Here is a 15,987-nt window from a genome sequence, read left to right as displayed (position 1 = left end):
CTTGTGGAAGCAAGTACTCCCTTTCGGGGCCTTGGGGACTTATTAGCGCCCCTAGTGCCACCTATAAGCGGTTTTGCTCCCCGTGGGATAGGCGAGAAGCCGACGAGAAGCCCTCGAGGCAGCGGAAACAAGCGTTTTCACTGGTCAATGGACAGGAGGCCACGGGTGGCCAGGCGGCGAGCTATCGCCACGCGAGGAAGAAGCTTCCCCTGGCTTGTTTCCGCGATCTGCGGGGAGAATGCAATCTCTTTGCAGAGAAACGGGCAGTTATCACCACAAGAGGCTGCTGGAGAGGTCTGTCGCGCGGAGGGATATTCGGATCTGCGACCTCTGTCACCTGGAATGCGACGGTGATCGTGTGGTAGAAGCACCAATGGAGACGCGATCGCCATGGGAAACCCCCTCTTAGGGGCAGCTGTCGCAGTATGCCGAGTGGCATTGAGTTTAGGGCTGATGTGCCTTTTTCTCCTTGCTTCCCCCATTTCGCCAGCTCGCCACCCTACCTCTCTGCAAGCTCTCAGAATTCTCTAGGGGACCTGGCCTGCCAGGCGGGCGGCGAGGCACGTTGAGTGGCGGGGATCGGCGAACACGTTTTGAGAGGGGAGGGCCTCGGCACGTTGAGATGGGGGCCCTATGATCGGCTGGGGATGACAGAACTTTGTGGATGATGGGCGTTTCAGAAGCTTTGCGAAATGGATAGAGAAAGACGAAAGACGAGCTTGAAAGGCAGGGATTCTCCTGGACCCTTTGTGGCGGTCTTTGTTTTGACGTTTCTGACGGCGAACAAGAGGAGGAGATCTGCAGATCGACCGTTTGCAAGAAGCGGGGAAAACTGTTGTGGTTTTTCTACCGAATTTTCGCGTGGTTTTCTCTATGGGAAGGTAAAGTTGTGCGAACTTCGCTCTGCAGTTATCCGAATCGGCCCGGTTTTGTTTGTCAACTCGACTGATCTAACCATTCATTTTGCCTCTTTGCTGTCGATTGGATACTCTTTTGCAATCCTTCGATATGAAATGAATTGGCGGAAAATCAGATGATTTGGGAATCTGGGGTTACTTTTCAGGTGAGAGGAGGCGAATGATGATCGGCGGTGATCGGCCGTACGTCATTGCCCGTTTCTATCAAGCTCCGTGACGTTTCGGAGGCGGGGGGTTGCTGTTGGACGGCCGGCGGGAGGGGGTTTGCCATGGATAGATTTGTCTATAATTTTAATGATTCCCTAAAATCCTGCCCATCTCTGTGTTCCGTTATTCTGGGGTTGTTTTTTTTGTGCGACTTGAGATACTCTATGGTGGTGGATGCGCGACGCTTAGAGAGAGGAACCTTTATGGGATCACAACAAGACGATCATTGTACGAGCAAAGGGATTGGAATTTGCGATCGACATGGCATAAAAACGATTGAGAAGGATTCAAGGATGGATTCTTTCAGTTGATGGGACGGCGGGATGGGGGTCTACGACCGAGTCGTGATGGGATTACGAGAGATGGACGGAAAAGGGGGTCGAGACGGGACGCGACTATGGGCAACGACGACGAAAGTAACAAACAATGAAGGCGACAGCAGCGACAACGAAACAATTGCTACGAAATCGCATTGATGGGACCATTCCATCACGCCAGCGACGAAGCTAGAGAGATACGCAGCCTCGAGGATGAGGACGGTGCCTCCCGATCCTGCCGACTCAACCCCCCCCAAAGGGCAAAATGGAACGACCGGAACGATGATAGGGCAGCGTGAAGATGGATGGGAGGTAGGTTTCGACACTGAAGCTCGATTCGAATCGAAGAGCGGGGTGGTGTGTCCTGATGAGCGACGGATACTCACGATGGTTTCGCGAAGGGGAGTGAGGGCTGGGGGTTGATACCCTCGCTACGTCCCATGTCCTGACGCTACGTCATTCATCGTCTACGAACATGGCCCTGGAGTTTCTTTAAGAGGATGGGCTTGAACGGGCTGGAAACGCTACCTGGGTCGTATTCTCTCGTCGTCCAGCTTGGAGTCGTGGAAGGGGCAAGGTGGGTTAGTTTTTTTTTTTGGGGTGTGGACATGCACCCTCTGATGTTTTCGCTGATGAGACATGTCCCCTTTTTCTTTATCCTGTCACATTGATGCGACTTCGTCGTTGGACTTGTGTCCTAGAGGTTGCTGTGCAAGGTGAATGGTGTGGATGAGGTGTCGCCTACTGCTTTGGCTGTCCGTCGTGGCCTTGCCGTTATGGACTTTCAGTGCTACAATTGCCAAATGGGCCATCTCAAGGAGGAAGCTGTTTCCTATTGTGAACTTGCGTAGTGTCCTGACCTGGGTTTTCTGAACTCAGTGCGTTGGCGGCCTTTGCGGGTTGGCACCCTGCGTTCTTCTTGGTCTTAATGTGGGCTAGTTTAGGTGAGAACCTCGAGAAGAATAGGGTTTCTCTTACGAAGGTTTTCGAAGCGGTTTCCGAACACCACGAAAGCACCTTGTGGTCTTGGGACTGTCAAGTGGTGAATGCCCAACGTCCTCTATTTCAAGAGCTCGAGTTGTTGTACGGAACTCTGAGTTTTACTCCCCCCCCCCCCCCCCCTGTTCGAGGTAATTATCTCCGAGATATTCGCGCATCACTTGTGGTGTTTATGATATCATCCCTCACCTAGGCTGTGGTACATCCCTTCCTCCGTCCCATGATCGGGATAAGATATGGTTGCTACTTCAACTCAAGTAGTTTAAGTATGGCAAGCGCCATAGGATCTGTCAGTTTCTGAAGTATGTTGAGCGTCACCGAAGCCTCCGAATAGTACATGCCACACGTGATGGGAAGGAGGTAAAGGTATCGAAGTACTAGTTCCTAAATATGCTTGACTGGCAAAGGGAAACGCAGGGCAACTCATATAAACACCATCCAACCTCACAGCCGTTCAAATGATCCCCAAGGCGCCGGTGATTAATGCCATCGACTCCCTTAGTATGAGATCTTTCCTAAAAGAATACTGAAAGTCACTGTGCCCCGAGATCTCATCGTAAACAACAAACGTCGCTTTGTCTTGATCAAACCCAAGATACCCCCCGTTACTTGTCACGCACGCTCATCCTCGAAACATCGTTAACGAATACGAACGGGTCTCCCAGATTCTAGAAATGACTTATGAGTTCACTGCATGTGTGCTCCGAGATCCTTCTTCGGATGTCGACACTTGTGCTCTAAAGTCTTTGCCAAAGCCAAGCTTCATGTTTCAATCTCAACGTCTTTTCTCGGTTCCCCCTTCCCTTGGAGCCCAACTCTGCCAACGCAATAGCAGTGAAGAGCCCCCACCCTTCCATCCCAGTATTAACCCAACGACGATGGAGGACTACCGAAAAAAGAGCCGGAAGAAAATCTCATCACTCTCATCAAGGAACATCTCCAGCGGATCAGTCTCGTGACTTTCCTCCTCACTAAAGGTCCGGTCGCGAATTACAACTGGGACCCTCCTATCCCGGAGCGACTTCCACGGGGCCTTGTCCGTCGTAGGGCGTTGCAGGGAAAAGGTGATCCGATCCGGTAGCCCGGCAAGGTGAAGGTTCTCGGGTCCAAACTTGCCAGACGCCATCCGAAAGCGTCCCGTCCTCAAGTACCCGGCCACGCCGGCGGTGGGATGCATCGGGTACTTGTCCAAGTAGATGCGTTTGACATTTGGCAGGGAGACACACCACTTGAGCGCGCCTGTCAGGTTCTCGGGGAACTTTATCCCAGACTTGACCCAGTCGAGTCTGACGTTTTGGACAACCCGGAGGATTCCATTGGTCGTTACGCTGAGCTGGCGGGACAAGGAGGCCTGATCATTGCTTGGTTGGGAAAACGGCCACATGTGCGTTTCGCGGTTGTCGACGGGGATGTTACTGGGACAGAAGACGTCGAGGGTTGGGTATGTCCAGACGCGGGTCTGCGTATTATATTGGATGAATAATTCATCCCCCTGTGATGGGCCTCGGAATATCCAACGGGGGTTATAAAGATAGTAAAGCGGATGAAAGGTGTTCATGGCCAGGGCCCTGGTCCATGAGCAGGTATGTAATGGTAGCCGGATACTGTTGAAGCGCTTCACTGAGAAAGCTAGCTCCCTGGGCTCTTGGTGTTCTGGATGGTAGGTTACTGCGGTGTGAAATCGGCGTGTATACCAGTCCAGTCCTTGATGAATATTCCACGTGATGGGCTGGCAGTCGGCCGCAGCGTCTGCGATTATGTTCTCAAATATCATCAATATGATCTCGTTTGGAAGGCGGGGGAGGTAACGGGCTTCCTCCGCTGTCTTTGTAGTAGTTACTTGCTGCATCGTGATTTCGGGCGATACACTGTCAAGGAGGTGTAGAATAATACAGTATTGATGATTGGGTATGAGAAGTTCGTGACGGTGATCTGTTCTTGGTAGAATTTCTCAGCGTTCTCAAGGGAGAAGAGCAGCCATAATGTTCGTACAACTAATGGTTCCGGAGATACCAGGTGAAGAACCTTGAGTGTTATACCGACACTGAAGTCGAATAACTTTTCTTTGCCATCTCCGAAAGAAAAGCTTGTCACGGAATGATGGTTCTCTGGCATTGATTTCGGCGAAATATGGATAGAGACCTTTCTCTCTCAAGTATTCAAGCAAGCTCTCGAAAGTAAAAGGATCGTACGTCTACAGGATTAGGCGCCGATTTTCGGACTCTTCGTTTGGCATTATCTATCCTGAGCAGAAAAGAAACGAAGAAAGAATAAGATGAACAATGTTATTCCAAACTAACTAACTTGGCACCCTCATGATGTGCTAGGAATTATGAAAACGCGTAATATCCGTCGTGGGAAACTTTCCCACCGCGTCGTTTACGATGCTTCGGTCCCAAGAGGTTACCTCATGCTCAGCAGCCACGTTGCAGAAACTATCCAATACTGTCCTCAATAAGTTGCTAACCTCACAGTATCATTGACCCTGCCAAAGTTTTACAATATTTGGTCTCGTCTGGAGTTAAGTATTTCATCCTGAAGCCTTCGGTCGTCCGAATGATCTCTGCACTACCGTCGCCGTATGCGACGTAAAATCGAACTTTCTCTTCCTTGAGCGATTCCCAATTAGATGTGTCATCAAGTTTTGACGTTAGGAGGTGCAAGTTGAGGCCTACTTTGCCGCCAATCTTGATCGGTTCGCTCGGAAGAGGCCTCGGTAGAGCGGGCGGCAGATCGTCATACATGGGTCTGAAACGCTCATCTTTGGGCAGATAGACTATTTTCCTGAGATTTGGTAGCAACAGCAGAATAGTAGAGAGATTGGCTGGCTCAGCCTGGAAGTTCCAATCGGTAGACTTGCTACTCCTGGGAAGCTTAATGTTCTGGACATTCTGAAAGAGCCGAATGCCCTCCCCAGTTGTTTGAAAGCGTTCGACGTCAATGGGAAAAGTGTCAATGCTAGGCAAAGCCCACCCGTACATGTACGCGTACCCATCATCATATCCTATAGTGAGCTTCCATGTTCGCTCGGCACAATCTTTGACCAACCATCTTGAGAGTCTTGCTGTTGATCTGCGATGGAAGCCTGAAGCTTGCATATCTCTTGAGGATTTCGTGGATCATCTTCTCGTTGTTTATCCCATTGACCCTTAGCCTGACGGGGCTACGAGTCAGATCAACCGTTAGCCAGAAGATGGGGCGTGCAGACTGCACAGCTTCTGTTATGAGGATGTCGATAATGGCCAGAAATAAATCGGAAGGTAATGAAGACGGGCCAACGGGGCCAGTCTCCCTTCTATTATCGTCTTGTGTCGCGAACAAGCATTTTGAGCATGTACATTCAGGCTCTAGGAATTTGATGCTTGGGCTTTCCTCAGTAGGGTCATCCGAAGTGTTATAAACCTCAAAGGTAGAGGGTCGACTGTCTAATACTGTTCCGTATACGCGTATGCTTAGATAACTGAACGGATACCAAAATGATCCAAAGCTAGTTTTTTGGGGGAGGTGATCCTCGCTCCATTCGGGGAAGTCGTTGGGTGTCGGATTGGAAGTCCAATTCGGCCGCGAGTAGGGGCAGAGTGACAGAATTCGGAATTGTACCGTTGCGCCATATACAAAAGAGAGATCCCTCTACTGCATTTAGGTAGTTGTGGGTACATATAGTTTCCGTCACAGAGCATGGGCCACCTCGAGGGGTTACACTTAGACCTCGACTACCCACCCAACCTCCGGTTGGAATCTCCCTTCTACTCCTTACGCAGAATCAATCAATAGAGATATTAATACTTCGTCACCCCTAGGACCTTACTGTTCGAATCAACATCCCTGTGATAGGGATACCAACATTGGGTTTCATGGGGATTGCGTCGAGGATGCATTGGGTATCACTCATCTCAATCGTGTCGATGAGATTTTTCCCATTAAATATGACTTCTTCAAGTTGCGGCAGACTCTCGATAATTCCGAGATTCGTCCTATTGAATTCCAAAATATGGAATCGCCGCATGTGTTGCATGAAATTATGGACCGCGAAAGTCGGGAGAAATAATGAATTGAGGAGTTCCTTGTCACCCTTTTCAATTTTGGGTAGCCGAAACAGGTCAACATCAGGGACGACGAAGATGTCAGGGCCAGTTCGCGTAAAATAAAAAGGCTTCGAGGGGACAGGTATGAAGACCAGACTAGTGAGTTCGCGGCATTTCTTGTTGATCTGTAAAGGAAGAGATATTTGTCGGAATCGCTGGATGCTGAGCGGCTCAGGGTAACCCATGTCACCAGTGAGGGCGAGGCGGCAATTCGACGTAGTGTTGGTTGCGGACTCTAACCGCCACTCGATGGCCCGGGCAGAATTTCTCGCATCTGTAAGAAAAGCCTCGATGATGGCAAGAAAAGTCTCGGTGGGGATAGAGGCAGGGCCGACGCAGCCTGGGAGTGCCGGACGAAGTTGATGTGAAGACATCGTTGGATGACATGTATTGGACTGCAAGAAGGCTTAAATGGCGGAAGTCTGGGAAGAAAATGAGTAAGAAAGCTTGGAGTGATCGTGGGAGAATGGGAGAAGTGTGTAAGGGGAGGGAGGTTATTTCAATGTTCTTTTAAAGGGAGGAACCCACCTTTTCGCCACAATGACTTCTACCCTTGCTGGAACTTACCGTGTCCTACGCAGAACAGGTACCTGGATGGTGAGTAATGCCTGCTGTCTTCGAGGAGCGATAGTCTACTTTGAACCTGCGCAGCCGTAAACCTTAGAAAGGAGGCGACGGGAGGAAGGAATCATCAAGAATACCAGCCGGCAGGAGTGGTAAGAGAAGCCCAGCTACGTAACCATATGGGTTGCAAGGAAATGAGCTGGCATGTCATGACTACTGTCATGTCATGAATATCATCATGAAGGATGAATTATCTCGTGCAGAGAAAGTCCGAGATAAGCACAGAGTGAACAGAATAAGACAAGTGGGGAAAGATGCGTTGAACCGTTAGGCAAACTATCTCGTCAACGCCCTAGTTGGTGCCTTTGACTCTGACATGAAGTGATGATCCAAGTCTTGCCCAAGGAGCAATTGCCTTAACAGTTCCATGAATTTATCCCCAGTAGCTCAATACGTTGTTCAAGTACAGCTGGCTATGTTCAACATTCAACTCTCCTTGTCGGTGTACTCAATGTCGGGAGGGCAGCAAGAGCAGTCGGGGAAAAGATGGTTAACGCGGATGCCCTCCTTGGTAACCTTCATCTTCATGACAGCCGGCTTGATGTTATCTCTGAACGCAAACAACTCAATATCACGCCGCTTGAATGGACGCCACAACTTGCGGAAGGCACGACCGTGTCTCTCCTCCCAGATCTTCATATCCGGGTACCGGTGACCCTCGATCTTCATCCAGCCCGGGTGGATCGCCAGAAGCTCGGGATCATCGTACATGGGCACGGAGTAGCCAGCGATGATGGAGACCGTCTTGAGATTCGGAAGCGTCGAGATCGCGGCGACGGCGATCTTGTTGTTCTTCTGGAAGAAGCGAAGGGTCGGGAGGAAGATGTGCTGGACGCCGCTCAGGAGGTCGTAGCCCACGGGGGTGGGAAGCCGAATGGCCGCCGAGCAGTTCATATCGCGCGGGGGGCGGGCGCCTTCCGTGTCGTTGAAGTCGGGCGTGAAGAGGTCGACCTCAGGGCGGACCCAGGCGTCGACGACGGAGAGGGGCGAGTTGTACGAGTCATATTTCTTGACGGGCATGCGGCGGAAGTGGCGGTGGACCATGGAGCGCGTCTTCTTGTCGATTTGGAGGGGAAGACAAATGCTCTGGAAGCGCTCGAGCTCGCTCATCTCAACCTGCTCAGTGCCGACTTTGCAACCTCTGATGCGGAGTACGAGCTTGGTCGGGGCGTCGTGGAGGTAGTCGATGAACCAGAGGACTGAACGGTTGTCGGCGAGAGCGTTCTCGAGGTAAGCATCGATGATGTTGAGAAAGACCTCGCGAGGCAGGTCTGCGGGACCGGCTTTACCTCGTCGAGTGGTGGGACGCGGCATGTTGGCGAAGGAGGCGGTTGCGAGGAGCGTTCGGTCTGCGAGGCGAACTTGACCGCGCTCTCCGGCGGCGTTTGACACGCCTGCCAGAGAAGATGAAGAGGTAGCCTCCGATGCCATTGTACCTAGATGGGTGATTTTAGTAAATGAAAATACGCAGAGCGGTCTGATGAGTCGTCCACGTACCTTTCGACCGCGAAAACTGAGGATCTCGCGATATTTTGTCGAATCCTAAGTACCCAACACTCCAACCTCAGTGCTGGAAGAGGGTGGAAAAGGAGAGAAAGGAATGAGTCGAAGTAGGAAAAGGAAAATCGGGCTCATGTGAGTAGCCGCTTAGTCGTCATGTTGGGCTCTGTTTGTTTGTCCGCCTGCATGCTCACCCTTGACTTGAGGCGCAGAATCAGACCTATGGCGGAGTGGCCGACCACGATACGAATCAATGTCCAGTAACCTTTTTCTCAGGCAAAGCGAAGCTTCATGAAAGACCATGAGCTGAAGAGAACAACATACACACATGGTAGGCATGGGCAAAAAGAAAATTGGATCACCTTTGATGAAATATGCATGGGACAAAGACTTTTATAACTCCTAACTGTGACTCCCAATGAGCCGGTGTGCTGGATGCTCTTTCTTCATCCGTAGTACCTGTCCATCAGTGATAAACTAGTTCTTGAGGCGAGAGCTATCCATGACAAGCCAGCTGCCAGGTCCGCCCTTCATAACCAGAAAGTCTGAGACTTTTTTCTCCTTCCATAACAAGAGTCTGAATCCATCCCTTCGTATCATTCGTTATCTCGTCCATGTCGAAATCAGAGTATCGCGAGGTTCATGACATGCGTCGTGGGCCGTGTCATGCTCTCTGTCAATTCTTCGAGAGCTTCGTTGGCGTAGGGCAGAAGGTAGCTGATCAAGATTCTCTCGCGACTCGGGTGCAACTCAATGATCGGATCCTGATTGCTGTCGATGAACCCAAGGAGCTTTACACCTCTGTTGTGCAGATGGTCGACCCAGAGAGTTCTGAGTGCCGAGGACCTTTGGGTGCAGAAATCTGCGAGATCAGGAAAATTCTTTGAGTCAACCTTATGGAGACCTGGCTTCATGCTGTTGCGAAGCTTGCTGCTGAATCCGCCGACGTTGAGGACGATTGACTTGAGGTTTGGTAGTCTGACGAGAGTTGCAAGGGACTCTGCATTTCTAGTGGTGAGGTAGCGTGAAAACGGAAGAAAGATCTTCTCGATGCGGGTGAGGAGGGCGTAGCCGGACGCAGAGGGCAAAATCACAGCTTGATTGTAGATGAACTGCTCGAACTCTCGGCCTTCTTGAAGAGATGTGAAGAAAGGGATATATTCGTCTGTGAGAGGGACATATGCCTTGATCGGACTGAGGCCACGAGTCAGCCCGTCAGGATTGGCGACCATCATCGGGAGGCGGGTGTAGGTCTTCTCCACCATGTGTCTGGACTGCTGGTTGATCTGCAGGGCAAGGCGCAGCTTCTGGTGGCGCTGGTGGGTGATGGTCTCTGACCTGACCCTTGTGCTGTTGAGCTCGTGGAGCACAAGCTTGGTGGCCAAGCTGTGCTCATAGCCGAGAGACCACACCTTGACGTCGTAGCGGTCCTTTGACACCTCGATGAGCTGCTCAACAACATGCAGAAAGACCTCATAGGGAACACCGGCCTTCATCTGAGGCTGTATATTCACCGCTGCGTCAACTGAGGATGGGGGAGGGTCTGTCATGATGGAGGCGGCAATAGTGGCTGGTGGTGCGTGAAGTGAAGTGATGATGTTGTGATGTTGTGATGTTGTTGTTGCTGCTACAGTGGTGGGTTGGCAGCGGTGGTGAAGGTGAGAAGGAGGGAGAGAGGAAAGAAATCGACGAGAGGGTAAGGATTTTAAAATTCAGCAACAGGAACTTTTCGAATTGGCAAGAGGAAGGAGCAACCCACTCGGAACAAAAAGGAAGGAGCAGAAAAAGTTATGTTTCGATTCAGTGTGCTGAAGAGAAGGCCTCCGGGACGGGTAGGGACGACAGTGGCTGGGCGAGACGAGGGACAGACTGTGAAGCATTGACACCATTGAGATTGGCTTGTTCATACCTCAGGTATGATGCTCATATCAATATGATCAAGGAAAACCCAATGCTTAGGAGTCTCTTCCGTGGGTTCTCGGCCTGTTGACATGATGTGACGATAGCTTCAAGTTCTCATAGCATCGGATGGATTATAAGCTTATGACTGCCATCGTCATATCGCCACTGCAAATCTTGCTCTATTTTGCCGCAAGTGTACCATGAGACTCCTTGTACTGTGTGTGCGTTGCTACCCAAGGCCGTAATAGAACGCATCTAGAAAACTGCATCTGGTATATTATTTGTGATGGTCGTATTTGTGACATCTCTCTCAAACAGAATACCCTGTCTTCTGATCGGAAATCTGTATCTATATCTCATGATAATCTCACCGAAACAAGGGATGAGAGATTTCATGACGTGGATGAATGAGTAGTGTGATTCACACGAGCAACTAGCTATTTGATCCTCGATCCTCCCAGTTGCCATCCATCCTTTCATACGAGCTGAAATAGCCGTTGTATACCATCAATCAGGAGCCACGACCATGATACTCCGGATATCACCACTGCCTAGTAAGCAGGTAGACCAAACTTGTGTCCATCTCTCTTCGTCAGTGACAAATACCCATGGCCATCTCGACCACTGCCCTAATGACCACTGAATCCAACTCCACGAGCCAGGTCACCGCAGCCGACCACGTCCAGCTGACCGCCGTTGTCAGCCTTCATAGCAATCACAATTGGGTGACGCTGAGGATCGTAGCAGTTGCAGACGGGGTCGAGGAATTTCATGCGGACGCTGCCATCGTCCTTGCGAATGAGCTCGAGAAGCTCCACATCGCCGGCAGCAGGCGCGTAGCACACGAGCTTGATGCCCTTCTGCCTGAGCTTGGTCCAGACAGGCCTCATCTCCTGGCGATGCTTCCGCTCCCACTCGACGAGGGACGGGAACAGGTTGAAGTCGATGGGGAGTTCCGCGTTGTGCTGGTGGCGCTTTCTCTTGGGGATGTTCCCAGGGACGCGGACGGTGCCGACGTCAATGGCGACTTGCTTGAGGTTGGGCAGATGGAGGATCGCCTCGAAGTCCTTGCCATAGGCGTAGCGGAAAAACTCGGTGATGAAGATGCGGACGCTCTGAATGGAGTGGGTAATTGGGCAGTTGGCGGGGCGAGGTCTCATGAGAGCGGCATGAAGGTACGGGATGCTTTCTGGCTCACCCACGAAGAGGAGGAATTGGTCTCTGGTTGGGCAGATCCAGCCGACGCGCTTGAAGCTGGGCTCGTTGCCTTCGTTGTAGATCATCTCCCAGGGGCGGAAGACAAGCTTGAACTTGATGCGGGAGCGGCGGTCGATCTGGTTGAGGACGCCGATGATGCGATGACGCTTGCGCTGAGGGGCGCGGTTTCCGAGCACCTCGTAGTCGACTTGGTCGAAAGGGACCAGAAGAGATTTGGGGTTGTGATCGGGGTTACGGGAGGTCCAAAAGAGGATCGACGCGGTCTTCTGCTCGGCCTGCTTGAGGAGATGGTCGAAGACGAGCTCGAAGACCTTGTGCTTGAGGGTTTTCGGGCCCTTGCCGACTGGGAGGGCTTTGACGAGAGAAGACATGCCCATGGACGATGTCATCTTGGCGTCAGGAGTGGATGTCGAGGCGCTCATTGTGACGGTTGTAAGCCTCAGAATCGATTGGAGGGCTTTGCTGTGCCTGAGTCGGTTGTGTAGGGAAGAAGAAATCAATTGAAGAGAAGGAAGGAATAAAATGAAATAGAGAGATGTGTGGGAAGGAGGCCTGGCAAGAATCTTCCATTACTGGCAAACGGTAGCCGTCAATCTATTCAGACGTGCAGGTAGCCGAAGGAGCGTTGGGAGTTGAAGCGGAACTGGTCTGTTTGCTGTCAATCAATGCGGGAGCCGGGGGAAGTTCAGTCGAGATTGATCATACGGCCTTGAATTCGCTTCACCTTTCGTACCGTACTTGTCACAAGGCTCCTCTAGAATAGGATCAGTGCCAAGTACTTCGAGACTCAGGTTCTGGCCAGCTCTACCTGAGAGAGGGATAGAAATGAACTTCCATTGTGGCGAATGAATGATTCCTTGATAGTTGTATGGGAGAGGGAATTACCATTACAAGTAACAAAGCGGAAGAAATATGGGGAAGTTGGAAGAGAAGTGCCATTAGAATGCAGCACTTCGAGGCGAAAGCAATTCACGAAGACAAAAGGGCAGTGTCAATTTATTGTAAGATGTAGCTTTGATCGAGTCTCAACTAATTCTGTTCAGATTCGCTGTTCTAAAGACCCTGTCCGCGTGACTTTCGACTCTTCAGCTACAAATAAACCAAGTCCTCTCCAGACTCAAGCTTGATCTCCTTTGTAGTTGCCCGAACCTGCGGCAGCTTGTTCACACTTCGGTTCTGTAGCACATTGATGACGCTCGTCTTCTTCTGCGGGGGGTTGCTGAAGAAGATATCATCAAACAAGTTGTTCGAGAACCGAGTCTTCAGATCCTCCAGAGTCCACCCAGCCTCCTTGCCAATATCCGCCATGATGCCTAGGAACTCTTTAATTTCAGCCATGTAGTCCTCGTTCTTCATCTTCTCAAGCCACGGCCTGCAGTTGACGCTGAATTCCTTCCACTCCTTTGCCCAGTGAGGCCGTGTCTTCAACAACTGCTGAGTATTGAGGTCCTTGAGCGCCATCCACTTGTCCAGAACCTGCTGAGCGAACGGCACCCAGATATCCGAGGCCGCGTGTAGGGTAAGAACCTCAATCGAACATGTACCAAGCTCGTTGCCGCGCTGAGGCGCCATAACGACGTTACTTCCTCCCATGATCCGCATCTCCAACGGCATGCGCATGGGGCACTTTTGCCGGTTCTCTTTCGTGTAGGCAGTGAGGATCGCATCCCACCAGGCCCGCTGGACAGGGGCATAGTCAATCTCCACAGCCTCATCCGGTCCAAACGTCTTGCCGCCCTTGGCTACGAGCGGTATATCGACCTCCATGTCGCGGACGCGGACATTCTGGATCGCGCGCTGGAAGTGCAGCGCGTCGGGGACGTAGGTGGTGACCTGCTTGTCCGGGAGAGCCCACATGGCGAAGCGGGAGATGAGCGTGACAGCCGCCTCGGTGAAGCAGACTTGGTCGACGAGCTTGTCGAGAAGCGTCTTGTTTCGGAGCACGTTCATCGTGAAGGTTTGCACGAAGGAGAGGAAGATGTGGGCGTCGCCGGGGAAGTTTACGACGCCGGCGCTGTCTGTTGTGTCGTTATAGCAGTTGACCCAGACTTTGTCCGAGTAGGGGAACCAGAACCACTCAGAGTAAAAGTCGTTTGTTGCGCGGTCCTCAAAGATCTCCTGGTATCCCCGCCTCTCTCTCTCGGTCAGCTTGCGCCAGGGGTCGGCGAGCGTAGCAGGGAGTTGAGAGAGGTCGAGGTCTGAGGGCGGAGGAACGGCAAGAGCGACGGAGACCTTTTTTGGCTTGAGGCGTGCGTAGGTCATGGGCGACATTTCAAGAGTGATGTGCGTGACGACGCCCATCAGTCCGAAGCAGCCGCTCGCGGCCCGGAGGTGCTCCGGCTTGCTGACTTCCTGCGGTTCTCCGTGGCAGTCGACGTACTCGATGCGACGGACGAGGTCGCTGAGGGTCTGGTGGCGGCGACCGGCGCCGTGGCAGATGGGTGCATTCGAGCCGCCCAGCGTGATTTCCACCATGATGACGTTCATGGGCATTGTGACGGTCTTGTTCTCGATGCACCAGCGACGAAGTCTCCCGTTTGTGCAAGCGGTGCCGACTCTGACGAGGTAGTTGCCGTTCTCGAGGGGCTTTTCGGAGACCATGCTGATTGTTTGGAGGTCGTTGGCGGCGGGCTCTGGGAGTGGGAGGGCCGTGATGTTGGGCACCTTGGTGACCTCGTGAAGACCGAGGAGTGAAATGAGAACGTAGCCGTTCTCTGCGAAGACTGGAGACCACGAGTGACCTGATTGGGATAATCAGATATTGAGCGAGCGGGCAGGGACATGCTGAGACTTACGGAAACCTGAGCATCGCACGCCCATGTTGTGGGCCTTTGCATACTTGACAATAAGCTGGACCTCCTGAGATGTCTTCGGCACACAGGTGAGCGCCGGGACGTTCTTGACAGTCAGACCCCAATTCTGGAACTCCGTCTTGTAATATACCTGATGACTGGTTAGTAAAGTCGTATGTTGAAACGAATGATTCGAGCGAAGACTTACCACGATACCAGCTCACCGCAGCTCGTCCTTATTACCCTCGATGAAGTTCTCCATCTTGCTCCATTTTGCTCAACGTGTTATGGAGAAGCGCCCTCTCCTTAACAGCAAGCGCATGGATAGGCTCCTTGAGCTTCTTGATACCCTGCGCACCAACCTGGATAACGCAGTCCGCCTCATGCAGTCTCGCCAGCTCCTCCCGGCACCCCAGACTCGGTCCCATATGGAAGCCATCGCTGATCTTCTTGGGATCATCGCCGGCGAGGAACCTCTTGATGCGCTTTTGCTCATCGTCAGTGTGCTTGTGGAGAATGTTGGAGAATACCCCATCGGTTTTCGAGTCCTTGAAGACCTGAAGCAGCCTGCGGAGGAACTGGACGTAGTCGACGTCTACGTCGTCGTTGATGTCGTCATCGAGAAGAGCTTGGAGACCTGGGACTTCCTTTTGGCTGAATTTGGGGTTGTTGTGGAGGCCTTTGGCAATGTGCCCGATTCTTTCGTCGACCGAGTGGTCCCACGCTTTCGATGTGGAAGTCATGACTAGGTTGGCAGGGTGGTTGAGCAGCTATGAGGCGTGGTTGTTATAGCAAGGAGTGAGCCTGATCAGTTCATACCTGTCGATAGAAGAATATCGAACGATGGGCATCAAAGATTCGGATACTCTGCTGGGGCTTAATACCTGTCCCTCGTCCGTTAGACGTGCACTGGTCACGGGAGAATGCGATACCCAAAAGACCGTCTTCATCTCCCGAAGCATTTCTTATCGCGCATTTCCCCTAATCTTCAGCCGCATCGAAAACATGCAAAAGTGGAAAGTCAACATCAGCCGTGTCTTGAATCTATATTGGGGGCGGGAGCGGAGTGGACGACGAAACCGGTGATGGTGTTGCCGTCGTGTGAAACAAGCGCCCACGAGGAGAGACCGGCAATGGGCGGCAAGGTCTAGATCATGTGCGGGGTTTCATTGGGAAATATCAAGCGCAAAATTTGAGCTTTAGGTGAAAGCAGACGTCTTGTGTCTTGTCAATTCGGTTGCCATTCGCATCTCGTAACACCGTATCCTTTCTATCTGAAAGTCTTGAATCTCTCTTCAACCTGTCTGTTGAGGCTGACCAGGCCTTTCAGAGAAGTTATCGCTTGGAAAGAGCGTACGAGAGCGATGGCGGCTACCTAGTCACATTGGCATGGCTGAGAACACGTCAACGGCATCGTAGAAAGTGG

At 51.8% G+C, this 15,987-nt stretch overlaps 4 protein-coding genes across 4 annotated transcripts; all 4 read right to left on the bottom strand.

The window, feature by feature from the left end:
• Positions 1-3,326: 3,326 nt before the first annotated feature.
• BDP81DRAFT_392226 (uncharacterized protein) lies at positions 3,327-3,998 on the bottom strand (the record flags this gene model as incomplete). The annotated part of the gene is made up of 1 exon (XM_060587678.1): positions 3,327-3,998. One exon carries the CDS (start codon positions 3,996-3,998, stop codon positions 3,327-3,329), a length of 672 nt encoding a protein of 223 aa, XP_060447411.1.
• Positions 3,999-7,514: 3,516 nt separating this feature from the next.
• BDP81DRAFT_514351 (uncharacterized protein) lies at positions 7,515-10,145 on the bottom strand (the record flags this gene model as incomplete). The annotated part of the gene is made up of 2 exons (XM_060595835.1): positions 7,515-7,893; positions 9,597-10,145. 2 exons carry the CDS (start codon positions 10,143-10,145, stop codon positions 7,576-7,578), a joined length of 867 nt encoding a protein of 288 aa, XP_060447410.1. The 3' UTR covers positions 7,515-7,575.
• Positions 10,146-11,180: 1,035 nt separating this feature from the next.
• Positions 11,181-12,158, bottom strand: BDP81DRAFT_459442 (uncharacterized protein; the record flags this gene model as incomplete). Its single annotated transcript, XM_060593540.1, has 1 exon — positions 11,181-12,158. One exon carries the CDS (start codon positions 12,156-12,158, stop codon positions 11,181-11,183), a length of 978 nt encoding a protein of 325 aa, XP_060447409.1.
• Positions 12,159-12,858: 700 nt separating this feature from the next.
• BDP81DRAFT_459441 (uncharacterized protein) lies at positions 12,859-15,304 on the bottom strand (the record flags this gene model as incomplete). The annotated part of the gene is made up of 5 exons (XM_060593539.1): positions 12,859-12,918; positions 12,955-14,510; positions 14,565-14,719; positions 14,786-14,817; positions 14,861-15,304. 5 exons carry the CDS (start codon positions 15,302-15,304, stop codon positions 12,859-12,861), a joined length of 2,247 nt encoding a protein of 748 aa, XP_060447408.1.
• Positions 15,305-15,987: the final 683 nt, after the last annotated feature.

Source organism: Colletotrichum phormii (assembly GCF_030913505.1).
Source record: "Colletotrichum phormii strain CBS 102054 chromosome Unknown BDP81scaffold_6, whole genome shotgun sequence".
In the NCBI taxonomy this organism is placed as follows: domain Eukaryota; kingdom Fungi; phylum Ascomycota; class Sordariomycetes; order Glomerellales; family Glomerellaceae; genus Colletotrichum; species Colletotrichum phormii.
Note: the sequence above shows the minus strand (reverse complement) of the source record. Positions and strands in the feature narration are given on the sequence as shown.